The sequence below is a fragment of the Peromyscus eremicus genome, chromosome 10 (genome assembly GCF_949786415.1).
Source record: "Peromyscus eremicus chromosome 10, PerEre_H2_v1, whole genome shotgun sequence".
Classification (NCBI taxonomy): Eukaryota; Metazoa; Chordata; class Mammalia; order Rodentia; family Cricetidae; genus Peromyscus; species Peromyscus eremicus.
In genome coordinates, this window is record NC_081426.1 from 83414897 (window position 1) to 83442640 (window position 27744).

General features: G+C 46.5%; 1 protein-coding gene and 1 long non-coding RNA gene across 3 annotated transcripts; one reads left to right on the top strand and one right to left on the bottom strand.

The window, feature by feature from the left end:
• On the top strand, positions 1-27384 carry Fam47e (family with sequence similarity 47 member E). 2 transcript variants are annotated; one of them, XM_059274681.1, is made up of 9 exons: positions 1-50; positions 1036-1378; positions 3552-3682; positions 10018-10162; positions 14196-14297; positions 14923-15003; positions 19757-19912; positions 22284-22364; positions 26080-27384. In XM_059274681.1, exons 1-9 carry the CDS (start codon positions 1-3, stop codon positions 26170-26172), a joined length of 1182 nt encoding a protein of 393 aa, XP_059130664.1. In that variant the 3' UTR covers positions 26173-27384. The 2 variants fall into 2 exon arrangements, with proteins under 2 accessions (XP_059130664.1, XP_059130663.1); XM_059274680.1 differs by lacking the exons at positions 14196-14297; positions 14923-15003; positions 19757-19912; positions 22284-22364; positions 26080-27384 and having other exon boundaries at positions 1-77; positions 10018-10171.
• LOC131920347 (uncharacterized) lies at positions 5403-6829 on the bottom strand. Its single transcript, XR_009381624.1, has 2 exons — positions 6738-6829; positions 5403-5760 (listed from the first exon to the last, which is right to left on the bottom strand). It is a non-coding gene; the product is annotated as an uncharacterized LOC131920347 (long non-coding RNA).
• Positions 27385-27744: the final 360 nt, after the last annotated feature.

Below are 27744 nucleotides of genomic sequence, written 5' to 3' on the forward strand. Positions count from 1 at the left end.
ATGGCGGAGCGTAGGCAGAGGCTCCAGCCCACGACTTTGGCTCCCGGGCTGCTGCAGGAGCACCGGAACCGCGGGCGGTAAGTGCGGAGGCACTGGGGCTCACGCAGCTGCTGATCGGGGAAGCCGGGATCCCGGGGCTGGGGCCAACATGGTCCTTGCTCCTTGAGAAAGGAGTTCCCTTTCTCAGTGTCCCCATTGCCCTTACTATTGCAATAGAGTAAAAGGCCCAGTGCTGGGTCCCCCGCCCCGCAAAGGACGCGTTTGTTTGATTTTTGCCACAACCCCTAGGAGAAGTAGTTGAAAGTCCCCAGGCCAGATAGGAAAACGGTGGCACACAGTGGCCACTAGGAAGACTGTCCTAGCCCAGGCCTCTGAGCTCCTGCCTCCAACACACCCTTGGGGGTTAGCCATCTCTCTGAGCAGATGCTCTGGGACCCCTGGTTCAGCTTAAGGCATCCATGATGTCTGGAGTCTTTAGCTCTCCAGCTGGAGGCTCTGGTCAAACAGAACCCTTGGTGGGAGATGGCTTGAGGTCCTGGCAAGGCAGGTCACTACTTTGAAGGGTTGGTGGAGCAGGAAAAGGAGAATTTTATTTTCTCCTTGCTTAAGAGTAAGTTTTAGCTGGTGAAGAGGCGCTTCACTGTGGTGATGGAAATAAGGCAGCAAGCCTAAATCAGAAAGGCTAGTAGCTCAATATGTAGCCGAGGCTATTCTTAAGCAGGCAATCCTCCTGCTGTTTACATGCATTTAGAATACACGTGCACTGAGGGTAACTGATGCTCTGAGCATGCGTGCAGGCAAAGGTACAGCTCCATCCAGAACAGTGGTTTACTTAAGTAGGCAGTGGGAGCAGGCTGTGAGGACCCAGCAGAACATGCAAGGAAGGGGCTTGCAGAGCATGATTAACTCAGCCTCCTGTGACTCCTCCTCTGCTTCCCCCGCCCCCAACCCCCACAATAGTTGGAGGCCATCCTCCTTACACCCTCCTCCCACCTAAATCCTGGGATGGGCATCACCTGGCCTGTTGTCTTCCAGGTACCTGGAGAACTTGCCTTCCAAGTGTTTCACGAAACACAAGAGGCTGAAGTTCCCGGGATCCTTGAACAGCCGGCGCTGGGTGTTTGTGAGAGAGGAACTGGATGACTTCAGGAAAGGCTGCTCCCCACACCAGCGCCCCAAGAATGTCTTTCTGCCTCATATCCATCACAGACTTCCCCAAGCGACCCCCAAGAAGAGGCAGGATGGACTGCCCAGGGGGGCAGCCTTGTTGTCCAAGCTTTCACAAGCTAGGAAGGCATTCCTCGAGGACATGGAGGATAACAAGGTTCTGCACCCCCTGGCTTTCTACCCACATCTGGAAGAAGCTCTGCCTGCTGAGGTGACCATCTGGGCTTGAGGGGGGACCTTTTGGGGAGCCTGAAAAGAATTCTTTCCGAGTGCCCAGGAGACCCTGGAGCTCATATTCATAGGAGAGGAGGTTGTAACCCCAGGTGAAGTTTCTTAACCAGTTTTGTACGGCCTGCCTCTTTTCTCCTGAGGAAATGCAAATGGTGGGACACACAGCTAACCTTTGCTTCCCATGCAGCCATCAACTAACCAAAGTGTCCAACACAGGCACTTCCGGCTCTCCCCCCTCAAGCTCTCTCAGTTGACTTGGCCTTGATACTTTCTAGGTACAAGAAGCCACACAGAGAACTGCCCAGTCTCACTTATGTCTGTTTAGCCTTGGGCAAAGAGATCTCTGTAAGGACCCGCTAACAAACGGATAAAGAATCTGAAAGCCATGGGGGATGGGGGCTGTGGACCCACCACAATGCCCAGGCCAGGCCAAACAGGAACTCTGCTGCGTCACCAGTGTGCAGGGCTGCTCCTGACTCATCTCCAGGGCCCTCGGCACAGTTACCTTGTTTTTATACCTCAAAATGATACCAAGTTTGTCTTTCCAACAAGAAGGGAGAAATGGCTGTCTTTTGGGGCAGTTTTCCTAGGAATGGCTTCCTCATTTGACTTCCCCCACCTGCTAGAGAGCCTAGAAATGGTTTCTTACTTGACCACCATAGCCTTAAACAAATCCTGGGCTATGTGAGATCTGAGGAAGAAGGCAGACCGGATGAGGCAGGGGGTGAGTAGGAGTAACTCTCCACCCCCACCCCTGCAGCCTGTCCAGGGCTAAACAGGCAAGTCTGGGTGGCACCATTCCCTTGCTCAAGGCCCTGCCTGGCCCTAGGGACCCTCTAGCCTGCCATTCCCCCGCTCCAGCTGAAATTTCTGATCAGTGATTTTTCTCCACGGCTTTTTCCTTACTGGGTCTGGCAAGCCAGAGGGTCTGAGTCTCAGATAAAGGGGTGATTATACCACATCTCGTGGCACATGGCCGTGGCACAGGAGCGTGGCTCTCACTTCCCTGCCTGATTTCCCCAACTAGGTCTCCTAAGCTTTGTTTTGAGGCAGGGTCTGTTTATGGAGCTGAGCCGGCTGCCTGCATCTCCAGTTTAGGTTTGACTTCAGACCTTCAGCAAAGAAACGACACTTCTTTTTTGTGTGTGATCCCGGAAACATCCAATCCTGCAGTCTGGTTTCTGTAGGTCCACTTGATTCACGAGCCTGCTGCATCCTTAAGTTAGTCACTGAGGCTCTGGTGTGGTCTTCCTGAGAATGGAGGTGAGGTCAACTAGGACCAAGTGAGTGGGCATGGAGGGAGAGCTGGCTCTTTGTGTGTGTGTGTGTGTGGGGGTAGTATGTGTGTTGAGATCTGTGTGCACGTGTGTGCCTGTGTCTAGGGGCAGAAGACAACCTCATCTGTTGTTCCTTGGGTGCTGACCATCATTGTATTGAGACAGTGTTTCCTACTGGCCTGGGACTCACTGAACTGGGTAGACAGGCCAGTGTCTATTACCTTAGCCCTAAGACTACAAGCGTGCACCACATCCAGATTTTTTTTGAAACGTGAGTTCTGGGGGTGAACTCAGGCTCTCCGGCTAGCAAGGCAAGCACTTTACTGGATGTGCTATTCCCCACAGCACGTGAGTGAGGTGGTTCTTCAGAGAAAAATGCAGACACCATATTCATAGGGAGCATGGGAGATGCCTGAGATGCCAGCAGTCAAGAACCACAGAAGTCCAGCAGAGACACTCCAAGCTCTGGGGCTTTGGGGACCTGGCAGAGGCTCACAGGCATAATCTGTCTAGAGGAGATGGAACCATAACACAACCTGAGCACCCAATGTCCGGGCGACAGACAGCCTGCAGGGGAACCATAACACAGCCTGAGCACCCAATGGCTGGGTGACAGACAGCCTGCAGGGGACCATAACACAGCCTGAGCACCCAATGGCCGGTGACAGACAGCCTGCAGGGGACCATAACACAGCCAGAGCACCCGATGGCCGGGTGACAGACAGCCTGCAGCGCAGTACCCATAACAAGGCTCGATGAGTAGCATTTGAAAAGGAACATCAGAGAAGCGACTTTGGTGCACTTTGTTATAGAATTGGGGCCCCCTTTCCTGCAGTCTTCCCCCTTCCCTACCCCAAGTCTGTTTTCTCTTTGTAGCTCTCACTGCAGGTGCTGGAGGCACTGGACCCTGAGAGGAAGCTGGAGGACACATGGGCTTGTCAGGATACCAGGAAGTTAATGAAGGGACCTGCAAAGCTGGAAGAAAAACGCTCTTCTCAAGTGTGCCTGTGAGTACTGCCGACGTCTGTCCCCTGACAAACATTCTAGGATAATTTTGAATATTTAGAATAATCTTGCTCATTTGGGTTTTTTTGTTTTGTTAGTTAAACAAAACAAAACAAAAACCTCTCAGTTTCATTTAGGCCGAGCTGACCTCCAACTCATTATGATGCCAAGGGTGACCTAGAGTGCCTGATCTTCCTGCCTGTGTTTCCCGAGGCTGGGATTTTAGGTCCGGGCCTCCACCCCTGGGTATCTAGAAGACTTTTAAAGAAGAATTGGCAATAAAGACTTGCGGAGGAAGACCAGTCATGGCTCCCATGGATGTACAAACACAGGCACCCATCTAGCTTTTCTTTGACGAGATGAGGGCAAAATGCCCCATGAATTGACTATATTCAACATGGCAGCCCAGTGGTTGGTTGGAAAATCATATGCACATGTATGCACATATGCATAACACAGGAAATTGTCAAAGACACACTCACTAGCTTTTTTTTTTTTCTTTCTTTCTGTTTTGAAACAGGGTTTCAGGTAACCCAGGCTGGCCTGAAATTTTTCATCTTCCTGCCTCAACTTCCAGAGTGCTGGGATTATAGGCCTGGGCCACCACACCTGGCTACCTAAAGATGAACTTGTCATCTAAAGCAGTCATAAAATCTTCTGTTTGGAAGGCCTGCTCATCTTTGCCCATATAAACCATGCCCATAATTGAAACTTTCCAAAGTATGAAACTTAGTAGAAACTCTTTTGTATCACGCCCTTGCTCCTCCAGTCCATATTATTTAATAATGTAAATGCCGACATAAGTTAAGTATTGACATAAATAGATTTGGAATACATTTACTTATGAAACTGGATGAGCTCACCGGTGGGTGCTGAGGAGTAGGGTGACCTCGGGACCTTGGGTGACAAGGATACTGTTGTTGCATTTCTTGCTCTCTGGTGTATCTGGGGAGAGCTACTCCATTTCTGCCCTTCTCCCACTGGAGGGGGGGGAGAACCCTCGGGGAGCACAAGTTCTTCTCCCCCTCTGTGCTGGAGGGAGAGTCATCCCTGGTGGGGACTGGGTAGCCTGCCGGTGTATGGCCTTCAGTGAACAAGTCCTCTTGGACCTAACGCCACATCCACCAACATGGCAGCCACTTGTTACAGAAGTGATGCTTTGACTTCTGTCCTCACTGTTTATATTGTCTTTCAAGCTGCTTAGAACCTGGACGTGGAAGAGAGGAACACTGTATGTAGAGATATAATGTACAATATAGTATGATGATAAAGGCAGCATCTGGCTTTCACTGTGGGCAATTTACGTGATTAAAACCCAGAAAAATCTCTAAGGCAGTGGTTCTCAACCTTCTTAACAGTACAACCCTTTAATATCGTTCTTCATGTTGCAGTGACCCCCCCCAACAATAAAATTATTTCACTGCTACTTCATAACTGTAATTTTCTCCTGTTGTGAACTGTAACATGAATATCTGATAGGTGAGTCCTCCAAAGGGGTCACAACCCACAGGCTGAGAACCACTGCTCTAAGGTCAGACATTGCAAACAAGTGAGAGTTGGTTATCCACCCACTCGGAAGAAGTCCAACAGTAATATATTAATGTTAGCACATCATAAAGGAAATGTGCCATTTCACAGGCGAGCTGGGCTGTTAGCATATGCATTCCTTTCCTTTGGCTGCTGTGAAATTTCAACACAAATGGTGTCTTAAAACAATGGAAGTGTTTGTACAACATTTAATAACAACTCTGAGGCCTACAGTCTGAAATGACTGTCACAGCTGAAATCAAATGTCAGCAGGGCTGTGTTCTCCCCAGAGGCTGCAGGGAAATGTGTTCCTTGCCCCCTCTAGTCTCCGGTGGCTGCTTGTGTTCCGTGGCTTGTGACGACATCGCTCCAAACTTCAAGGCCAGTAGCTCCGTGTCTCTGTCTGGTGTCCTCACGTGGCCCGCTCTTGTGTGTCAAGTTTTTCTCCCTCTGTCCTTCAAGAACACCAGTGATGGTGTGTGTGACCCAGCAAGATAATCCAGCATAATCTCCCAGTCTCAGAAGTGTGGATGAATCACACCTGCAAAGACTCCTCACAAGGAGAGTAACACAAGTTCCAAGGATTAGCACCTGATCTCTTTAGAGGCCTCTATGACCGTACCAGAGCATGAGGTGACACCAGCACTCTCGAAAACAAGTTCCCTTGGCCGGATCCTCTATCCTTTCCTCTGAGAAGAACCTTTGAAGGAGACATCCAAACTCACTTCCCTCTTGATCCCACAGCGGTCAAGCTTCCTTCAGTGACCTTGCCCTTGGTGAAGGTCACATTGACACCTCTGCTGCCTCATCATCGATGTTGCCTACTGTTCTGACAAAATGTCTGGCAGAAGCAGTGTAAGGGAGAAAGGATTTATTTAGCTCACAGTTCGAGAGGGTACAGTCCATCATGGCGGGGAAGACATGGGGTTAAGGCGGACTCACAGCCAAGGCAACAGGAATGTACTCCAGCTGCCTGTCACCTGAGGCCCAACAGAGAGCTTGGGTCAAGAGCAGGGTCAGGCTCTATCCCTCAAGCCCTGCCCCCAACAGTCTCTTCTACCATCCTTTCAGAAGTTCCATAATCGGAACAGCTCCAGCTAGCGACCAAGTAGTAAATATCGGAGTTTATGGTGTGTGCATTTCCCATTCAAACCCTAGCAGTTACTAAACAAGTATTCATTGACCACCACATTGTCATCGAGGGTACAGTGAAGCACCAGACTGGACCGCCCCATGGGTAGAAAGGTTTAATTGGGTGCCAAACTGCCAAAGCTATCTCTGGGGGGCGGGGCAGAGAGAAGAGCAGAATGGTGGAGAAGCAAGTGGATTTGATATGACAGCGAACAGGATGGGGGCTTTGAGCGGATGTAGACTGCTCAGACTGACTGGGAACTGGATGTCCTTCTTGCCAGAGGGAGTCGGCCTTTGGGACTGACTAAAGGAAAAGAGATTCCTGCTGGTTTAAAGAAGGGTCCTGGTAAACAGTAACTGAATCTAGGCCTCTGTTTACCTAACAGTCCTTCTGTTTACCTGGCCAAAGTCCTTCTGTTTAGGACATGGTCACCAGCACTATCATTTGGGGACAGGGGCTCTGCCTGGGACCTAATGCACTAACACACAACTGTTTCCATAGCAACTGACACAGTTGATGACCTCACCTTCCCCATAGCACTGTTTTCTTTTTCTCTCTGAGACAGGGTTTCACTATGTAGAAACATATGTTTCACTATGGCCTTATGACAGTCTTTCTGCCTCTGACTCCGCAGTGCTGGGGTTACCGTGTGAACTGCCACACCCAGCCTCATGCCCTTTCTTCCTTTAGCTCCTGGAACATTCTTATCCCTTAGTTTCCTCCTATCTCATGGTCCTCCCATAGTGCTTTGACTGGTTCCTCCATTTATTTATTTATTTATTTTTATTGATTTATTTTGGTTATTTTGAGGCAGGGTCTCCTATGGAGCACTGGCTGTCTTTTGTTTTATTTGTTTTGCTTGTTTTAAACCTTGATGTACTTCGGTCTCTGATGTTTTCCCCTGTACATTCACACCCAAGTGATCTTGGCCACTGACAAGTGCAGTCTAGGATTTGTCCTTGGACCTGGAATTAACATCACAGACTATACAGACGGAAACCAAACTCCTTTCTCTCCTCTGCCTTTCACAGCTCAGTAAATAGTGAGTAAATAGTAACCAGTTGCTTCTAGAACAACAGCAGTCTGCCACCAAATGGCAATGACTGTGAAATCTAAAGTACTCTATTTTACTAGTACTACTAGTATTACTAGCACTACTAGTCTGTTCCAGGAAGTCAAACTGTCTGTTGTTTGTATCATCAAAATAGCTTATGAACTTGTGTGGTGGTCTGAATGAGAATGGCCCCCATAGATTCATATGTTTGAATGTTTAGTCATTAGAGCATGGGAAGGGTGAGGAGGTGTGGCCTTGTTGGAGGAGGTGTGGCCTTGTTGGAGGAGGTGTGGCCTTGTCGGAGGAGGTGTGGCCTTGTCGGAGGAGGTGTGTCACTAGGAGTGGGCTTTGATGTTTCAAAAACTTACACAGGTCCAGTCTCTCTCTCTCTCTCTCTCTCTCTCTCTCTCTCTCTCTCTCTCTCTCTCTCTCTCTCTCTCTCTCTCTCTCTCTCTCTCCCTCCCTCCCTCCCTCCCTCTCTCGTGTGTGTGTGTGTGTGTGTGTGTGTGTGTGTGTGTGTGTGTGTGTGATGGGATGACCATGCATGCCAAGGCAGACATATACATGTCAGAGGACTACCTCAGGTGTGGGTCCTCACCTTCACCCTCTTTCAGGCAGGGTCTTTTGGTCTCTTGGTTGTTGGCAGCTGGCTTGTGAGCTTCTGGGTAGTCTCCTGTCTCCGCCTCCTCCCTCCCTGTGAGAGCACTGGGATTACAGACTCCTGCTGCCCAGCCTAGCTTGGTGTGCCTTCTGAGGATTTGAACTTGGGACCTCACACTTGTGCAGCAAGTGCTTTACCCACGGAGCCATTTCCCCAACCCATTCTCCTCTTTTTGAAGTTAAAACGTTTAGTTTATTTTAGTTTGTGTGGGTTATGTGTGCCACAGTGTATACTTGGAGGTCAAAGGACAGACAGCTTGTAGGAGTTGGTTCTCTCCTTCTCCCACGTGGGTCCTGGGGATTGAACTCAGGTTCTCAAGCCTGGCCAAAGGCACTTTCAGCTGCTGAGCCATTTCACTGGCCCTGGAGTCCGCTTGTCATACGGAGCCTAAACAGATCCCCTCACACACCTGACTGTCACTCCTGTGCTCTGCCTTCCCTGGTGCTTCCTGGTGCAGACTAAAGTCACACTGGTCTGCGTGTGTCGTGCGTCCACTTTGATATTTGATATCTGATATTCGTCCGCTCTGATGTCTAAGTGGTCCGGTGCTTTCCTCTGCTGGGTCTGCGCTCGGTGTCGTTTAGCAGAGAGACTTTCTGTAGAAATGAGCTGCTCCCCTGCATCCTCTCCAGCCCTTTGTCCCATTACTTTTTCTTTCCACCGTTCGTGAGCATCTGACATCTGTCTGCCCCATTCAATCTGTCCATCTTGCTCAGTTGAAGGCATGTGAAGACAGGGATTTTGGTTGTATTTACAGTTGAATACTGATTTCTTTTTCTTTTTTTTTGGGGGGGGGGTTGAGACAGAGTTTCTCTGTGTAGTTTTGAGCCTTTCCTGGAACTCACTCTGTAGACCAGGCTGGCCTCAAACTCAGAGATCCGCCTGCCTCTGCCTCCCGAGTGCTGGGATTAAAGTCGTGCACCACCACCACCCAGCTGAATACTGATTTCTAATGCTTAATCTCCAGCACATATTTGGTGCTTAAGGAGTATTTCTGAACTGGATGGGAGACAAGTTAGTACATGGATATCTGAAGAAAGGGGTAGGCTGAGGGGCCATCCTGTGGGAATGCCTCCCTCAGGAAGGGATATGTGAACTGGGGTTGTAGCTCAGTTGTTAAGAGTGCTTGCCGAGTGCACACAGAGCCGTGGGTTAATTTCTGGGACCAGATAAACAGAATTTGGTGGTAGGTGGCTGTAATCTCAGCGCTTATGAGGTACAGGAGGGAGGGACCCGAAGCTTAGCGTCATCCTCCACAGCGGCTTCCAACCTTTTGAGGTGGATGATGGGTGACTGTGTTTGACATGCTCAGACTCATATTTAGCAATGAGCCCTTGGCCTGAAATTTAAATAAAGGATTCGGGATTGGGAGGATAGATAGAAGATATAGAAACTCCAGTGAGAGCCTTTCACAACAGAACAGAGAATCAGACAGACAGCTAAAATTGACCAGACATCGATGAACTGGACATCAGAGGTGTGTGTGTGTGTGTGTGTGTGTGTGTGTGTGTGTGTGTGTGTGTGGTGTGTGTGTGTGTGTGTGTGTGTGTGTGGTGTGTGTGTGTGTGTGTGTGTGTGTGTGTGTGTGAGAGAGAGAGAGAGAGAGAGAGAGAGAGAGTCAGAGAGGAAAGAGTACTGTCAATGATTCTCTGTTTTCTTAAGATTACAGGTCAACTTCAAGTGTAGTGCCTTCTACATGGCACATGTATTAGTACGTGGCACTCATAAACTTTAAAAGCCAACATGACACTAGATTTAATGTTCTGAGGTTTTGATCAGTATGACTAGCCATGACACACTTGTCTTTCTAGCATGGCAAGGGGAATGTGGTCTTTGAAGCTATAATTCACGTGACCTTTTTAAGACCTTGAGAGGTCTGATCTCATTCCAGGGATACGGGTTGAGAGTCACTGGGAGTCATCGATCCCCGTCTTTAATTCTTTGATGATCTCATTGTCTTTAGACCCAAGAAGATGCTGGTGTCCCATTCAGGCCAGTGGCTTTGTGAAGAAAAGCCAAGCCAAGCGAATTCTCTCTGTAAAGACAGTCTCCTCCATGACAACATACGCAGAAGAGTCCGAGACTTCTGCGACTGGGCCACAGCTCTTGTAAGTTAGCAGTGACTCCGAAAGTTACTGTTGCTCAGTGTGCAAGAGTCACACTCAGTGCATGAGGGAGGCCCTGGGCTCAGGCTCTATGCTGAAGAAACTCATCCAGCTCCAAGTCGCTTCTAGTAAACATTGTTAGAGTCAAACTCCCAAATCGTCGGTCGGATTGGAATCTGTACCGTCATCAACAGCAGAGAGTTTTGGGAACAGGCAACTTCTGCAAAGTTTGTAAGCTTCGGAGCTAATTTGAATATTGATGTTTCTATCTTCACGTGGATGTAGCTTTGAAGCTTCCCTTCCCACGTTAGTGGCAGGACTCTTCCGCATCCTTCATTCCCGCTTCAGTTCACACTCCCAGACACACTTGGCTGGGAGTGCTTGTGAGCTGTGCCCACACAGGGGCTTTTCTGAAGGGTGAGACTTCTGCCGCCGTCATCAGGCCTTTCCTCGACTTCGCTAAGAACCGCAATAACCGATGCCCATCCCAAGCCTCTGCAGAGTTCTTGATTTCCTGATGTTTTCCCCAGATGTAAGACCTTCCAGTATTACATCCCTTTCAGATTTTTTTATGCATTAGTAGTTTTTAGTTAAATTATTTTATAGACATATTCATTTATTTATTTAATTATTTATTTATCTCTGTGTGTGTGTGTGTGTGTGTATGTGCATGTGTGTGTGTGTGCATGCACATGTCACAGTGACAGAGGACCACTTGTGACAGTTGATTCTCTTTCTCTCATGTGGGTCCTAAGGACTGAACTCAGCTCATCAAGCTTGTTGACAAGGACCTTTACCAGCTGGGCCGTATGGCCAGCCCTAGTCTGTGTATTTATCTAGTAATATTTCATTAGCAAGTGGCTATCCTCCAGACCCAAATGTAATTCAATGGGTTTAAAGGAGAAAGGAGAATTACCCAGAAGCCCTAGGAGACCCAGGCACAGTCAGATCTAGTGCTAAACTGCTCTTGGGTGCTGTCCTCACGTCTTGCTGACCCCTCTATCTGACTTTACTCTCAAGTTTCCACCAAGAGATGCCAAAAGTCATCGCCAAAATTAGTTAGGCTTGCATTGTACCAGTGTGAGGCCTGGTGGGGAGAGAGAAACCTTTTTCCGACAGGGCTGAATCCAGGGCTTCCTGTCACTGCATGGGCCGTGTGCCTGTGACAGAATTGACCACCGTGATTAAGGGGATGATGCTTGCTACCTGCTAGCCATGGCACTGCTTATCCACAGTCTGGCTGTATGGGACTGTTTACCTCCTACCCCTTCCTCATTTCTACCGCTGGAGACTCCTCTACCTGAGTGGGAAATTTAAGAACCCTTAGGGAACATCTCCAAGACGACTGCATAGAACTTTCCTTGCATAGCAGAGAAGTCTGTGTCTGCCTTTGAAAACATCAATTATTATTAATTATTATTATTATCGTTGTTGTTATTATTGTGTGTGGTATGTATGTGTGGATGTGTGTATGCCACAATGAGAATGTAGAGGTCAGAGGACAGAGGTCAGAGGACAACCTTGTGGAGTCTCTTCTCTCCATCAACCTCTATGAGGATTTAGAGAGTCACTCAGGTCATCAGCTGAAGGTCAGAGGACAGAGGTCAGAGGACAGCCTTGTGGAGTCTCTTATCTTCATCAGCCTTTATGAGGATTTAGAGAATCACTCAGATCATCAGCCATTTTTTCCACTGAGCCTTCCTTCTTGCTGGTCCTGTTTCCTGACTTCTGGAAGAAGTGACCTAGCATCCCATCCGGACTGTCTGTAGTTGTCGCTCCTACCTTCCATCCTACTTGTGGATGAGAGCTGAATCCCAGCTGCTCTGCCCGATACCCCTGAGCAGTACCCCTCATCCTCATCTGCAGCCCCGCATCCTCTCTAACAAGATAAGAGGAACTGTCATAAACCAGGAAAAACATCAAACGTCACACACAAGTTTGCATTGGTGAGGGAAGAAGATGAGTCACAGAACAGCTACAGCAGATGATAAAAAAAAAAACAAGCCCCAGACTTTAGTTCTCCTTAAAGGACCATCCACGGGCCGGGCGGTGGTGGTGCACACCTTTACTGGTGGATGGAAGAGCGCCACTTTCCACTGGAGAGGAGACGGTGAAGTCAGGTGGGATGGAAGATTTGATGAGGCTTTGAAGATGGAGCGGACTGGGGACTGGCTAGAGAGCTCAGAGAGTGAAGGTGCTCGCTACCAACCCCGAGGGCCTGGATTTGATTCCTGGGATACTCACGGTGGAAGAAGAGAAGCTACCCTGTGATCTCCACATACGTGCTGTGGCATTTGATGTGCCTGTGTGCACTCACACCAGTACAGAACATTAAATTTCAGGTTAAAAAAAGAGAAAGAATGAAGTCAATTTCTGGAGAAGATAAACGATAATCCTGGGAACTGTTTCATGGGATGACTTTCTCCAAAAAGTCTTTCTAGGAATTTGATCTAGAGCTTTGACATTTGAAATGCCAACTCCTTAGTTCTCATTCATTCATTCATTCTCTCTCTCTCTCTCTCTCTCTCTCTCTCTCTCTCTCTCTCTCTCTCTCTGTGTGTGTGTGTGTTGTGTGTACATGCGTATGCATGTGTGCATGATGTGTATGTGTATGGTATGTATACTCACAAATACGAGAGGACAGCCTCAAATGTTGCTCCTCAGATGCCAAACACAGTTTTATTTGACACAGGTCTCTCACTGGCCTGGGGGTTGCCGATTAGGCTGGCCTAGCTGGCCAGCAAGCCCAAGTGATCCATCTGTCTGCCCATGCTGGGATTACAAGCGCACACCAGCATGCCTGGCTCTTCTCCACGGGTTCTGGGGACTTAAGTCCTCATGCTTGTGCTGCGGCAGGCATTTGCCAGCCGAGCCATTCCCCCAGTCCCGGCAGCTCCCTCAGTGTTGACTTACACACAGTTCATCTTTACAGCTGGCTGAGTGGAAGAAGCCTGGGAGGGTCTGAAGAAACCAAGGTCATTAAAGTTTTTGTACAATAGGAAAACAAAACACAACACCACCACAGTACCAGCCCCGAGATGGCACTTCAGCTGCTCTGCCAACTTGCTGTGTTTCCAGTCTCAGTGACCAGAGTCCTGTATGTCCCTAATTCTCCTTATATCTCGTGGGTCTGCGGTGTGAGTGAGTCTCCAGCACCAACTCACACTTTTCCTTCTACGCTACTGAGTTTTTTTCACATCATCGATTCTTCTCGTTACCATCCCAGCCTTGTTCTGGCCCTGCTGTGTCCCTTCAGGGCTCTGACTGTTTCTCGGCTCCTCTCCATAAATGCTACTTCATCTCCGACTCCAACTCATCCCCTCTGTTTCACAATTTTTATCTGCCAAAGTGGAATTCTTCTGACTCTAGTTTATCCTTCAGCGTTAGGCCACATCACAGGATAACAGTCACCCTGCTGAACCTCTCAGTGTGTCTGTTTCTGCCCTTACCAACTGTGTCCAGGGGGCAGGAAAGGACAGGGTTACTCAGAACACAGAATATCCTTGAAATGGCATATTTCATCTGGGTCATGGAGAGGGCAGCTCCCCTTAAGAGGGCCAGGACAGATGGCTCAGTGGCTAAGAGGACCTCAGTTCATTTCCCAGTACCCACATGGCAGCTCACAACTGCCCACAGCTCTTGCTCCAGGGCATACAGCGCCCTCTTCTGGCCTCTGAGGACACCTACACACATGTGGCATAGATTCATAGCAGCATACACATGCACTTTTTTTTAAAAGATACATCTGGAAAGTACTCTAGGAATGTCACTGCTACAAAGTGCTGGAGAAATTTGCTCTTGGTCACAGTATTTCCCTCAGGACTCATGACTTCCTGTAGGTTCCAAGGGGTCTCTCAGATTTCCAAAGCCATCCTGTCCCCAGGTACTTTGGTCCCCAGTGAATGCTCTTGGAGTATTGTCTTTTCCTCCAAACTCCCTGCTGCCCAGGAGTGTTCAGCAACTCCTGAGATGAAGGTAGGAGGCAGGGAGTTCCGGGCCACCTGCTCTCCATTCATACCCTGAAGTGTCCTTGCAGGGAAGTTCGCCCATCGATGAGGAGTTCATTCTGCAGCAGTTTGACATTGACTATCAGACCAGACACAGCTGTGATGCACTTCCTGCGATGAGGCCAAACCAGGTACGGTGAGAGCTGAAAAAGCATTCGGGACTAAGTCAACTGCAGGAGGCAGAGTTGTGCCATAAACCAGACCATGAGAGGTGACAACAGAAAACCCAGGTGACCGCAGGAAAACAAGCGAAAACCTAAAGAAACTGAGCTGTGTTAAAGCCCTAAGAGTTCTTGACTTCTGGTCCTCTAGTCCTCTGGCTTTTTACAGTAGACCTCTCAGAGTGTTATCATACTAAATAAATATTTGATAAAAGAATTAATAGTTAATATCTATGACAGTGGTTTATATGAAGAAGACATATCATTTGGAATTGTTACTAACTACCTACTTTCAAAGAATCTTTATGTGTTTCCTATGTTAAAACTGTAACATCTATGGGAATATTAATGAGTGCTTATTATTTATAAGCAAGAGTAATACAATAATGATTGTGAACACTGTAAATCTTATGCCCAAAGAGTTCTTATTTGAATTGAGTTGACCACACATCATTTTTGTTAAGAATTTTTAAAAATTATCTTTAAGGGTGTGTGTATGGATATACACACATGGGGGGGGGGTGCCTGTGAAGGCCATGGGCATTGGATCCCCTGGCATTACAGGTGGTTACGAGTCCATGTCAACCTTCTGCAGGACAAATTCTTCTTGGATGGTCAGGCTTCCCTGAGAGAACACAGTGGGTGCTGGAATGAACCCCTGCCCTCTGGAAGAACAGTAAGTGCTTTTAACCTCTGAGCCTCTCTCCAGCCCACAGCACCTTTCTTGATCACATTCTTGCCCAACATAAACGAATGTTGCTCCAAATTTGGAAGCTGGAGAAAGAAGAATTGTAGTAGCATTTTGAAGAGAAGTGTCATGGGGAGCCCCAACAGTACGGTCTTTTGAACTTTCTGTTCAATTGCCGATGCAAACAAACCTCATTGTGTGAGTGAGCAACAGACTTAGGTGCCTGTGTTGAGTGGGGAGTGTCTTCCCTCAAAGTCAAAAACAGCACATTATCTCTAATTAGCGCTGAATTACCTGTAATTTTTTTCTCCACACGTCTTGCCATGTAGTTTTAGTTCTCCGAAGAGAAAAACAGAATGGAGTGTGTGCAATTTTAAAGACTTCTCTCGGGGTGAGGCAATGGCTCGGTAGGTAAAGAGCTTGATGCGTAAACACAGTGAACTGAGTGTAAGTCTCTAGAACCCATCTAAAGCCAGACAGCAGCACGGTCTGAGACGTCAGCTCTCCTGCGGTGACATGGTGGCATCAGGGTGGGTGTGCGGGGGGGGGGGGGTCCCAGAAACTCAGAGCCCGATAGCCTGGCATCTCAGCAGTGGACAACAGAGAGACCCTTACTCAAGCAATAAAAAGTAAGGACTGGTGAAGAGTTGTCTCTCTGCCCTGTACATGTGTGCAGAAGCGTGTGCACTCCCACTCACACACACGCACGGGCACACACGCGCACACACACACACAGTGTTTTGTGGGTACAGAATTCTAGGTTCACAGCTTTTGCTTGTTTCAGTATCCTGAATCTGTTGCTCCACTGCCTTGACTGAATTATTTCTGATGCATCTTATGAGATGCTTGACCTGTTCTTCCGAATGTGCTGTTTTCTTTGGTCGCTTTAGATTTTTCTTTTTGTCGATATTTTTGAACACACACACTCACTCACACCTTTCTTTTCAGATTTATTGTGCTGGGCTTCACTGAGCCTCTTCGATCTGTGGACTTAAAATTGCCATAGATTTTTTTGTTTTGCTTTTTAAAATTATTAGTATATATTACTTGTACAAAATAATGTATGTGTTTTGACATTTTCATATGTGTGTACAATGTTCTTCTTTCATGAACTTTAGAAAAAATTTTGACCATAAGTTCTTCAAGTTTGTTTTTGGTTTTTTGGTCTCTTCCCTATATTTTAATTGCACAAGAGGGGGCTTGAAGCTGTGTCCTGGCTCTATGCTTCTGTTCAAGGGTTTTGTTCTTTGTTCATGTTTTTCTGTTGATAGGTCTTTAAGTTCTGTGACTTTTTTTCCCCTGAAACGTTTGTGGTCTTGTCTCATAATTACAATCTTCATGTCTAGACATCCGATGTGCATCTGCTTCCCATACCTCCACTTCATCTTTGGGAACGTATGAGATGCTGTTTCAGAAACTGCTCTGCCGTCTTCTCTTCAGAACCCCTGCATCTGCTCTGTGTCAGTTCCCATGAACTCATTCATTCCTCGAGATACACTATGTTTTCCTGCATCGATCCATGTCTAGTGGTTTGGGGAGTGGATACTAGGCATTGTGGATTTCACTGTAATGGGTGTTTTGGGTACTTATGCATTTTTATAAACATTTTTGAAATTTGTTCTAGGATACAATCAAGTTATTTGGAAAAGTCTGGTCTTTTGGGGTCTTGCTTTTAAGATTTGAGAAACAACCAAGGGCTAATTATTTCCTAGTACTGAGCAAGACCTTAAGTGTGTTCTTCCCAGGGGTCCTGTGAACATAGACGTCTTCCAGGAAGAAAAGGCTGCTGACCCCAGCCCTATGCGACTACCAGGCACTTGGCCTCTCTATGCCTTCAGCAGGTTCTTCCCTTGATCTTGGGTGGTTTCCTGTGCATGTGCAGAGAGGGGACAACCCCACCCCACCTCACCCCTGCTTCTGCTGCGAGCTGTGAACTTCCGCTGCCTCGCTCTGCCTGGACTCAGGGTTCCTGTTTCCTCAATTCGGAGAGTCCCCCAGGCTGCCTCTGGGCTCCCCATCCCCACGTGCCCTAGGGACGCGTTCTCTGCAGTCGGCAGGCAATTATGGCACTTATTTTGTTCGTCCCTTTTCTCCCAGGAATTACTGTCCTGGTTACTGGGGCCTGGTGTCTTGCAGGCTATTGTTTTTGTGTGTGTTCCAAATGTGGAAAGTGGGGGAGAGTCAGTCTGTATTCTGGAAATGCAGGTCCCCGTCTTTAATTTCTATCGCACATGGAGTTCTCAGCACGGCTATACTTGGCCCTCTGATATTCTTTAGAACTGGTTTTTACTCATTCCACCTTAGCTCTGCTCATGGATTTGTCTACCTGAAGCCCCCTTTCCCTGTGGGGGTCTCTGTCTCCTTTTAGACGAGGGCATATGTTCACTTTTACTATGGGTGTTTTTCCCTTCTAGGTCCATTGGTCGAGATGATCGTATTCTTGCTTTCCATTCCTCATAGCACCGTGTGCCCTTATTCTTCCCTTTTTCTCTTCTCTCTGTTTGCCGACTCATCTGTCTGCTTATGGATTCATTCAACAAGCATTTCTGAGCATCTGTGTGTTCAAAGGTATCGGTGGCAAGTGGCACAGACCTGGATTCCTACTTCATACACTCACAGTCTAGCAAAGTCAACAGGCAACGATTAACTACAACAGTGTGGTATCTTGTGTGTACACATGTAAGGAGAAATAGTCAATCCAGCAAGCATAGGGTGTGGGCAGTTTCGATAAAGGCTTCAAAGAAGAAATTATGCTTGTGCTGAATCATGGGAGGTCACTAGGAAATGAACAACTTCTGTTCTTCGGTTGGGTCCCATCTCTCTGCCCACTCTTTACCCCATCCTCAGTTTCCCTTCTTTTAGGCCAGTGGCTCTTAGCTGAGGGAGATGTTGCATCCTCCCTGCTCCCGCCCAAGGATATCTGGCAATGTTTGCAGGCGCCATTTTGTGTTGTCCTCACTCAGCGGCTGCCACTCGCCTCTCACAGATAGAGACCAGGAATGTTGTTAGACATCCTACCGTGAGGAGGCCAGCCACCTCCCCTCGGCAAAGACTGATCAAATCCCAAATGTCAACAGTGGCAGAGTTAAGAAACAGCACTGTAATTCAGCAAATATTTGTAGAGCACCTGCTATGTCCTAAGTGGCCCAGATGCTAGGGAGACACAGTGGAGAACAGCCTCCCAGGCTTGCATTCCAGGGGCGCAAAGAGATGCAGACAGCGAAAATAGACGCAGCTCATCGGACAGTGGCCAGTGCCGCTATGAAAGCCGAGGCAGGCAAAGAAGACAAGGTGTGCTGTGGGGTTGGCAGATACTTAAATCGGGTGGTCAGGGCAGACATGACCAGGAATAGCATGAACTAGGTATAGGAAGGCAGTACAGGAGGAACCAATGCAGGAGTGTGATGGGCGTGTTCTAGAAGGGATGCTTGGAAAGAGGGTGCTAAGTCCAGCCCTAGGATGGACTGCCCCCTATAAGCTGCCATATTTGATGTTTTAGACAAACTGTCCCACCCTTTCCATTACATCGTTTAAATGTGGATGACAAGAACTGGAGAGAGAGCTCGACTCTTCCCCAGCACCTACATCAGATAGCTCACAACTGTCTGTAACTCCACTTCCAGAGAAACTGATGCCCTCTCTGGCCTCCTCAGCACCAGCCCTCATGTACACATATCTACACATACACATAATTTAAATCAAATCACATATATGTATATGTATGTATATGTGTATATGTATATGTATATGGACCTAGAGAAATGGCTCAGTGGTTAATAACACTTGCTGCTCTTGCAGTGGACCTGGATTCAGTTCTCAATGCCCACGTGGTGGCTCACAACTATCTGTGACTCTAGCTCCAGGGATCTAACGCCCTCTTCAGCCTCCACAGGCAACACATGTGATACACCTACTTATATGCAGACAAGCCCTCACATGTGTAAAAAAAAAAAACAAAAAAACTTAAAAACATAAATGTGAGGACAGAGACAGAATTGTGCTTCCATGTTTCTGTGTTCCACCCAGGAGTTAAATCAATATTTGTGATAAGACAGTTTGCAGCATGTGTCCACAGCATCTGGCTAGGGGCCAGCTTCAAGCTCTCTTTACATCCTTGGAGCACAACTGTGGAAGGAGCAGAAAAGAGAGTGAGATCTGCTCCTCCATCACATTCTCTCTTTCCATTAAAGGGGTAGAAGCTTAGGGCTAGGGAGCCGTTTGCTCAAAGATAATACAGTGATCCCTGGGATCAGCATAGTGCTGGGCTTAGTAAGTCTAACTTAGTAGTTTGGCTCACTTGAGTCTTGTTTAAGATCATCAGCCGTAGGCGAAACACATGATTTTTACTTGATTTCTACCTGCTTTGCATGTGTTCCCTCCTATAATCCTCGGGACACTCTTATGGGGTTAGTAGCTGTTGTCTCTGTTTCACTGAGAAATAGTTTAAGGGGTGTGCCCATGGACTCAGAGCTACTGGGTTCAAGCCTAGGTCTGTCTGCATCCAAAGGCTGTGTTCCTAGGCATTACTCTGTTTTCCTAATTTATGAATACTTCATGCTTCTTTCGTAAAAAATCAAAGCACATTGAAACTTTGTAAAATAATTGGCAAGGACCAGCTGCAAATTCTAAACAATGACATGCCTTTCATAAGATGAGCCTTAGATTATGGAAACGTCCAACCAACCAATAAACAAGTAAGTACAGGCAGCTAACGACCCTGGAATTATGTTACCTTCTCCAGAGTCCTCGTAAGCCAAAGCGGGTGAAGATGAGGTACGGAGCCTGGTATCTGAAGACAAACTTGTGGAAGAAGCGAAGAGCGGATGAACCTTTGGTGGACCCCAAGATCTTACACAAAGCCCAAGACGCTGACTTCAAAAAGCATCTTTGGGAGCAGGTATGTACATGTGCTGAGATTTGATTGTCTGAGCCACAGATGATCACTGCCTGGTTGGGCACAGGGGTTCCCCCAACATCTCAGGGTATGTGTGTCAAATTCAGCAACAGGAAAGGCAAGATGAATTGTGGGGAGCCTTGAGTCCTGGCTTCATGGTAGGCACCAGTGCCTCTAAACTGGGGCAGCACTCCTAACATTTTTATGTTTGAGACAGGGTCTCACTATGTAGCCCTGGCTGTCCTAGAATTCCATACATAGACTAGGCTGGCCTCAAACTCACAGAGATCCCCCTGCCTCCTAAGTGGTGGGATTAAAGGTGTGTGCCTCTGCCTCAGCCCACTACTACCATTTGGAACAATGTGTTCTATGAATAAAGGTTTAAAGGGCGGGTGACCAGGTAGGAGCACCACAGTGCTCAGAACTGGTGTGATGGCACGAAGTTTCAGGTAACTAAGTTTGGAACTTGTTTCCTATCACCCAGAGATAACGATCAAAGAATTCAAAACTGCGCCTGGGAAGTTTCAATACTAGAAGTCAGTTGCCACAGAATCTCTAAGAGAGGGGACAAGAGTTTAACACTTTGAGGTGACAGAGCAGCAAAGCCACACCACCAACTGTGGCCCTGCTTCACTGTAGATAAGCTGCGTGCTTGCCTGTCCCTTGTGTACATGCATCTACTGGAGCAAAGGTCATTGCCGTCGCTCTGGAAACGGGAAGGTGTTGACACATGCTTCACAGGACTCTGATGAGCGCTTTTTCTGTTTGTTTGTTTTGTTTTGTTTTTTTGAGACAGGGTTTCTTTGTGTAGCTTTGGAGCCTGTCCTGGATCTCACTCTGTAGCCCAGGCTGGCCTCGAACTCACAGAGATCCGCCTGCCTCTGCCTCGCTAGTGCTGGGATTAAAGGTTTGCACCACACCACCGCCCGGCTTGATGAGCACATTTGTGGACCTCTTCTCATTTACAAAAGACCAGAGTATCTCCGAATACTAGGTGGGAATCACATGCGAAAGTAAAACCATGACAGATGTGGATGTTTTGTTAGTAATTGTCTGTCAAGCTGGTCTGCAGATTGGAAAGCTAAGACAGTTGGTGGGTAGACATTTTTCTGTTTCCCAATGCTGGGTATAAAAAACTCTTTTAGGAGTGAGGCTTGCCGTAAATCTATAAGCACAACATGCTTGAATAAACTTCAAAATAATATAAATAACACTTAGTAGAATTTCTGAGTGCATAGTTTAGGAGTGCCCAAATGTGTGGGAATTTAATTCATAACATAATGTTTTATTCTGACAGCAAAAGCTATTTATAGTGTCTGTCAGCTAATAAAGAGGTAGCATCTTTTCTACTTGGGCAATATGGTTGGTATAATTATTACACTAAAATTATTCATTAGGAGATCTAGACATAGGGAGGAGTCAAAATGATAGAATTGTTCTACAACAATTTTTTTGGAGGCATGGTCTTGCATATGTAGTCCAAGCTGGCCTGGAACTTATGATCCTTCCAAGCACCGGGATGACAGGCATGCTCCACAATGCCTAGCCTGCAATGTTGTTGATAAGTCACCTTAATAATGCCTGAGGGAGGATTTAGCTTGTGCACAAAGTGTTGGCTGCTACAGTGGTGTGTTAGCAGGGGACGGCCCCTGTGACAGTCCTACCAGGAACTCAAGAGTTCTCACTATACTTGACTGACTGGGTTTGGATGGCGAAATGACCTTAAAGAGTTGAACTGCAGCATGTAAATTTCTACATCCACTTTTAGAATTCAAATAAATGTAAAGAAAAAAACATCAAAAGGGGGCTTGAATATTCCGAGGGTTTGGGACTGAAGCAAGTCCGTTTTGATTGGTGTGCCCTTTGCAATTGAGATCTGTAAATTGTGGGGCCGCTGAGATGCCTCATTTGATTCCCTCACTAGGTCAATGTAAAAAAAAAAAAAAAAGTTAAAAATTAAAATCTACTCCGGGCAGTGGTGGCACACGCCTTTAATCCCAGCACTCGGGAGGCAGAGGCAGGCGGATCTCTGTGAGTTCGAGGCCAGCCTGGTCTACAAAGTGAGTTCCAGGAAAGGTGCAAAGCTACACAGAGAAACCCAGTCTCGGAAAAAAAAAATTAAAATCTATAAGTTGTGGATAGATTCTCTCAAGTTAGTTTCTAGATATCCCAAGTCAAAACTTTTCAATTGCTAAAATCTGTTGCTTATCCTTTATACAAGTATAAAGAAAAAAGAAATGGGCAAGAGGGTGAAATCAGAAGTCTCTGAAAGCCCTCCTTCCTTAACTGAAGAACCTCAGCGTGAGAAGGAGGTGCCTGCAGTGAGGGCCCCACAGCGGCTTCCCGCCAACGTCTCTTTAAACTGCTCTTTTAGGCGGAGCTGCTCCCAGTCCTGCACAGAACCGCCGCCCCCTTTAAGGACTTCATTCTAAGCCGGGGTTACAGGATGCCCAGGGTGAGTGAAGAGTCCTGTTGCAGAACTCTGCTGAAGGCTTTGAAGAAGACAGCTGTGGATGAGAAGTAACGGAGCATAACCAGATAGTCCTCTCCCGGCATCCGTAAGCCTCCAGAAGGAGTGGTCAAATAAAAATTCAATGTTATGAGCCGGGTGGTGGTGGTGCACGCCTTTATCCCAGCACTCGGGAGGTAGAGCCAGGTGGATCTCTGAGTTTGAGGCCAGCCTGGTCTACAAAGAGAGTTCCAGGAAATCCTGTCTTGAAAAACAAAACCAAACAAATTTATCATCACTTTCCAGATGGAGTCCTTTGGGTCTGTCTTCCCGCTGCTTTGAAGTCCACCCTCCTTGGGACCAAAGGGAATGGAGTCCAGGTGCAGAGCATGTGCCCGGCACAGCCTGTTCCTAAGACATTCTGAGTTCCCTAGGAACTCCATAAGTCTCCTGTACTTTCCGGTTGAAGGACAGAGTTGGCACTTAGAATTGTATCACTATAGTGTGAGCTCTGTTCTAACGGAAACACACGGCAGTTATAGTTCTGTCCAGGGGCCTCCAGGCTTCTGTTCTGCCCTCTCCCTGTTCCAGAAGGTTTGACCTGTCATGTGTAAAGGGCCCTCCAGCCTTCTCCCACAGTGTGCAGGCTCATACACACCTCCAACTTGAAGATCACAGTGGGAGGTCAGCTGAGCAGACCACACAAAGCTGTGCACCCGGACAGCTGGACAGGCATATGGGACCAAAGTGACAGCTAATAACAGGTTGTGTACAGTCAGCCCCTCATCACACCCCTCAGGTTCTTCAGAGGACAGAACAGCCAAGGCACTCAGATGTTGTTAGGACCACACACTGGATTTCTTTTTCTTTCTTTCTTCTCTTTTCTTCCCCAACCCCCATGGTTATTGTTTTGAGATAGGATCTTATGTAGCCCAAGCTAGTCTCAAAATCACTATGTACCTGAGGCTGGCCCTGAACTTCAGATCCCTCTGATCTGCCCTCACACCTGACTTGGATTTCTATTTCCCGAGTAATAGAACTAACAGTGGCTTATATTTAATGTCATATAAATGAACATATTGAACATGCGCAGAGCCAGCCTGGCTTTAGGTAAGTTTACAGCATGAGACAGAGATTGAGGATTAAAAACAGTCCATCATAGAGTTCAATGGAATGTCTCCTTTAGCTCCGAGCATCAGTGACAGACTTATTAGCTATATTTACTCTGTACTCTCTCTCTCTCTCTATATATATATATATAATCTATACATACTGGGCTTGACATACACGCAGTAGCTACTTGATCTGCATATAAAGTCCACATAAGTTTATTTATTTATATGTATAGGGTATGTAAAATATGTTTAATACTTTATTATGTTGTACATTTTATATACTTTCGTGTATTATAGATTTTATATATATATATATATATATATATATATATATATATATATGCCTTTATTTGTTTTTGGTGGGTTTTTTTTGTTTGTGACCTTGAACTTAAGATCCTCTTGTTTCCAATTCAGTGCTGGGATTATAGGCAAGTGATACCATGCCTGTTATTGTGTAATATATATATGTCTATATATAATTATTGTGTAATATATTAAAAATGTTTTTAAGTTGTGTGTGTGTGTGTGTGTGTGTGTGTGTGTGTGTGTGTATGAGTGTGGCCCACTGAGGCCAGAGGAGGACATGTGGTGTCTATCACTCTTTGCTTTATTCTCTCAAGACAGGGTCTCTCACTCACCTTGAAGTTCACGATTTTGGCTAGGTTGGCTGGTGAGCTCCTGGGAGTCGCCTATTCCAAGGTCCGCCTCCCCCGTGATGGAGTTCCAGGCATGCCGGCCCGTGTCTGGTCATGCTTGACTTTTTCATGGGTGTCAGTGACTCAAATCCATATTTTTGTACAGCCAGCATTCCTGCTTCCAGGCCACTTTCCCAGCCTGGGCTGTGTATGTCTTACTAGTTACACCACCAGAGCTGCTTTCTTCCATTCAGGTCTGTCCCTGCTGCGTTAGTTCATTCTCTTGATGCACACATAGATCAGTTGGGGACAGACAGGAAAATCCCTGACACACTGGCTGTACTCTCTGCTGCACGAACTCCAGAGAGATGGTGTCCCTGGAAGAAGCTGAGCCCTCTGAGGACACCAGCCACCCAGATTCTCACACTTTCCCTTTTTCCTATATCCTATAGCTATTATCTTACCGATAACATTTCATCTAAAAAGGGATCTGTAGCTGGAGTTTTCCTGCCTGGCCCACAGTCAGGACAAATCTCTCTTACCTGCCCTCAGACCCGACCAAGTAAACACAGAGACTTATATTGCTTTCAAACTGTATGGCCGTGGCAGGCTTCTTGCTAATTGTTCTTATAGCTTAAATTAATCCATTTCCATTTATCTATACCTTGCCACAGGGCTCGTGGCTTACCGGTATCTTCACATGCTGTTTGTCATCATGGCGGCTGGCAGTGTCTCTCTGACTCAGCCTTCCACTTCCCAGCTTTATTCTCCTCCTTGCCCCGCCTATACTTCCTGCCTAGCCAACGGCCAATCAGTGTTTTATTGATTAATCAGCAACACATTTGCCATACATCCCACAGCAGGGATCCATTATGGTAAATGAAGTCAGATGTGGCCAACAGTTGTAATCTCAGCACTCAATAGGCTGAAGCTGGAAGATTGCTGTGAGTTCAAGGCCAGCCTAGGCTACAGAGTGAGCCCCGTCTCAAGAAAACGAAAAAATAATTAAATGTAAATTATATGCATAGGCATACATGCACACAAAACATATCTATGTGTATGTATTTATATGCTGTCACTTAAATATATGTGAACATTCATTCTTTCTAACCCATAATGTATGTGAATTCTGTGTATACATGCATTCACATATGTCACAGGGTGTAACACAAATTGCTAAATGGTCTTATTAATAAAAAACCCAGAGCCAGATGAGAGGAATAGAACAAGCCAGCCACAAGTTCTTACCGCTAGGAAATCCTCAGTCCAAGAGAGCTACTTCGTGTGTACTTACGCCTCTATACCTTTCTGTGCTCTGCCATCTTACTTCCTCTCTCCACCCAGCTACATCACTTCCTCTTTCCGCCCAGTTCTATCACTTCCTGTCTGTCTATACAGACCTCCAGACCTCTATGGTTAACTAGTGTTGGGATTAAAGGCTTGTGCTACCACACCTGGCTCTGTTCCCAGTGTGACCTTGAACTCACAGAGATCCAGATGAATCTCTGCCTCTCGAATGCTAAGATTAAAGGTGTGTGCTACCACTGCCTAACCTCTATGTTTAACATAGTGGCTGGCTTGCCTGTGGTCCCCAAGCAAGCTTTATTTGTTAGCGCACAAATAAAATATCACCACAATAGGGGAACATGTTTTTATGTACATATACCAGTGTCTATACGTTGTCCACAGTGAACCAGATAGATCCCAGGCCTTTAACAGCATAAGCCTTTGCTGAGCTGAGTTGAGCTGGGGCAGGCTGGGGCACAGGATGAGGGTGAATTCAGTCAGAGTATTTCTGATGCTGAGCATCCCCTTCCTACAGACCAACATCACTCAAATTTTCAACTTAAAAATTTTGTCTAGCATAAGGAAATCTGTGAGAGTGAAGCTTTTAAGCTGGGGTATTATAGCAGGAGGGCTGTACAGCTTTTGTGTGGCTTTCTAATGAGGAGACTCTCTTTTTTTCTGTAGTTCCTTGAGAAGATACATGCTGAGGAGAAAGGTAAATCTGAACATATTAAGATCACTAAAAACCTCACCGAGAGGAATCCTGGGAGAAGATGAGGCGGCTTTTATTGACTGCAAACTTAGGTATTGCCTCATTATTTTAATTATTAAGTAGGGTACGGTAAGTGCCCACTACGGAAACTTCAACCTGGCAACATCTATAAATATAAAACCTAACACAAATATTTCTAAATGGCTTTCTAAATACTTTAATCAATTTTCGTATTATTTTTATTTATGTATAGTTGTGTATGTCTGCATGTGGGTGTGTACACATGAGTGTAGGGGACCTCGTAGGCCCGAAGTGTTGAGTCCTCTGAAGCTGGAGTTACAGACGGTTGTGAGGTGGGAATTGAACCTTGGTCCTCTGGAAGAGCAGCGAGTACTCTTAACCCCTGCCTGATCCATCTCTCCAGTCCCCATTAATCAATGTTTTGTTTGCTTGTTTGTTTGGTTTTTTTGTTTGATTGTTTTTCAGGTTAGGCCTTCTTCAGGCAGAGTCTTGCTATGTAACCCAGGCTGACCTCTAATTAGTGGGGCTAGGGTTACAGTTGTCCACCAACATAGCATTTTGTGTGTTACCAGCTATGGGATCAATATTCATGTATTATCTTCTCACAGTTTTGTGTTATGAAAATTACATAAGTATATTAATTTTTTGTAAAAATAAAATAATGACTAAAGGCAAAAATAACTATTTTTATTGCTATGACTTCGAATGAGTACCTCTTTCTTTACATATTTATTTTCTTGCATTTTGAGTTAAGCTAACTGAGATTTTTTTTTCTCTTCTTAGGCATGTTAGTCTTGCTAATAAATGTGTATTTGCAGTGGAAGGTCATAGGTCAAAAAGCTTAAAGGAAAATCAAGCTAATGTGTTTTATTACTTTTTAAAGATTCAAAAAGTTATTTGTGTATGTGTGTGTAAACATGCACGTGGGTATCCGCAGAGGTCGGAGAGTGTGTCGGATCCTCTGGAGCTGGAGTTACAGGCAGCTGTGTGTTGTGTTATGTGGGCGATGGGAACCAAATTTAGGTACTCTACAAGAGCAGCGAGTGTTCTGAAACCCTGAACCATCTCTCCAACCTCTGCATTTTATAACTTTAAATAAATTATTGGAGGTGGGAGGGGTTGGAGAGCTGGAACAGTGGTTAAGAGCACTGGCTATTCTTCTGGAGGACCAGGGTTCGATTCCCAGCACCTGCATGGCAGCTCACAACCATCTGTAACTCCAGTTTCAGTGAATCTGACACTCTTCTGGTGTCTGTGGGCACCAGGCACGCATGTGGTACATAAACAGGCATGCAGGCAAAATACCTGTACAAGTATAAAATAAAAATTGAAATTGAAATAAAGAACTTTAGAAACTAAAACAATTGTTATTTTTGTGTACATGCTTATGGTCATGCATGTGTGTGTGTGTGTGTGAAAGGTGCATATGGAGGTCAGAGGTGTTCCTCATAAGCTGTCCATCTTGTTTTCTGAGGGAGGGTCTCTCTCTTGGACCTGAGCTCATCAGCTCAGCTAGGCTGGCTAGCCAGTGAGCTCTGAGACCTGCCTGTTTCTTCCTCCAACACTGGGGTCACAAGCCAGGCCACCATGGATTTCTATATAGGTGCTGGGAATCA

What these genes read in the sequence shown, in the direction of transcription:
- Fam47e (XM_059274681.1), top strand. Translation starts at nt 1, where the DNA reads ATGGCGGAGCGTAGGCAGAGGCTCCAGCCCACGACTTTGGCTCCCGGG. An exon ending in AAGAAGCTCTGCCTGCTGAG is followed by an intron (nt 1,379 to 3,551) that starts GTGACCATCTGG and finishes TTCTCTTTGTAG; the next exon opens with CTCTCACTGCAGGTGCTGGA. An exon ending in GGGGTTACAGGATGCCCAGG is followed by an intron (nt 22,365 to 26,079) that starts GTGAGTGAAGAG and finishes TTTTTTCTGTAG; the next exon opens with TTCCTTGAGAAGATACATGC.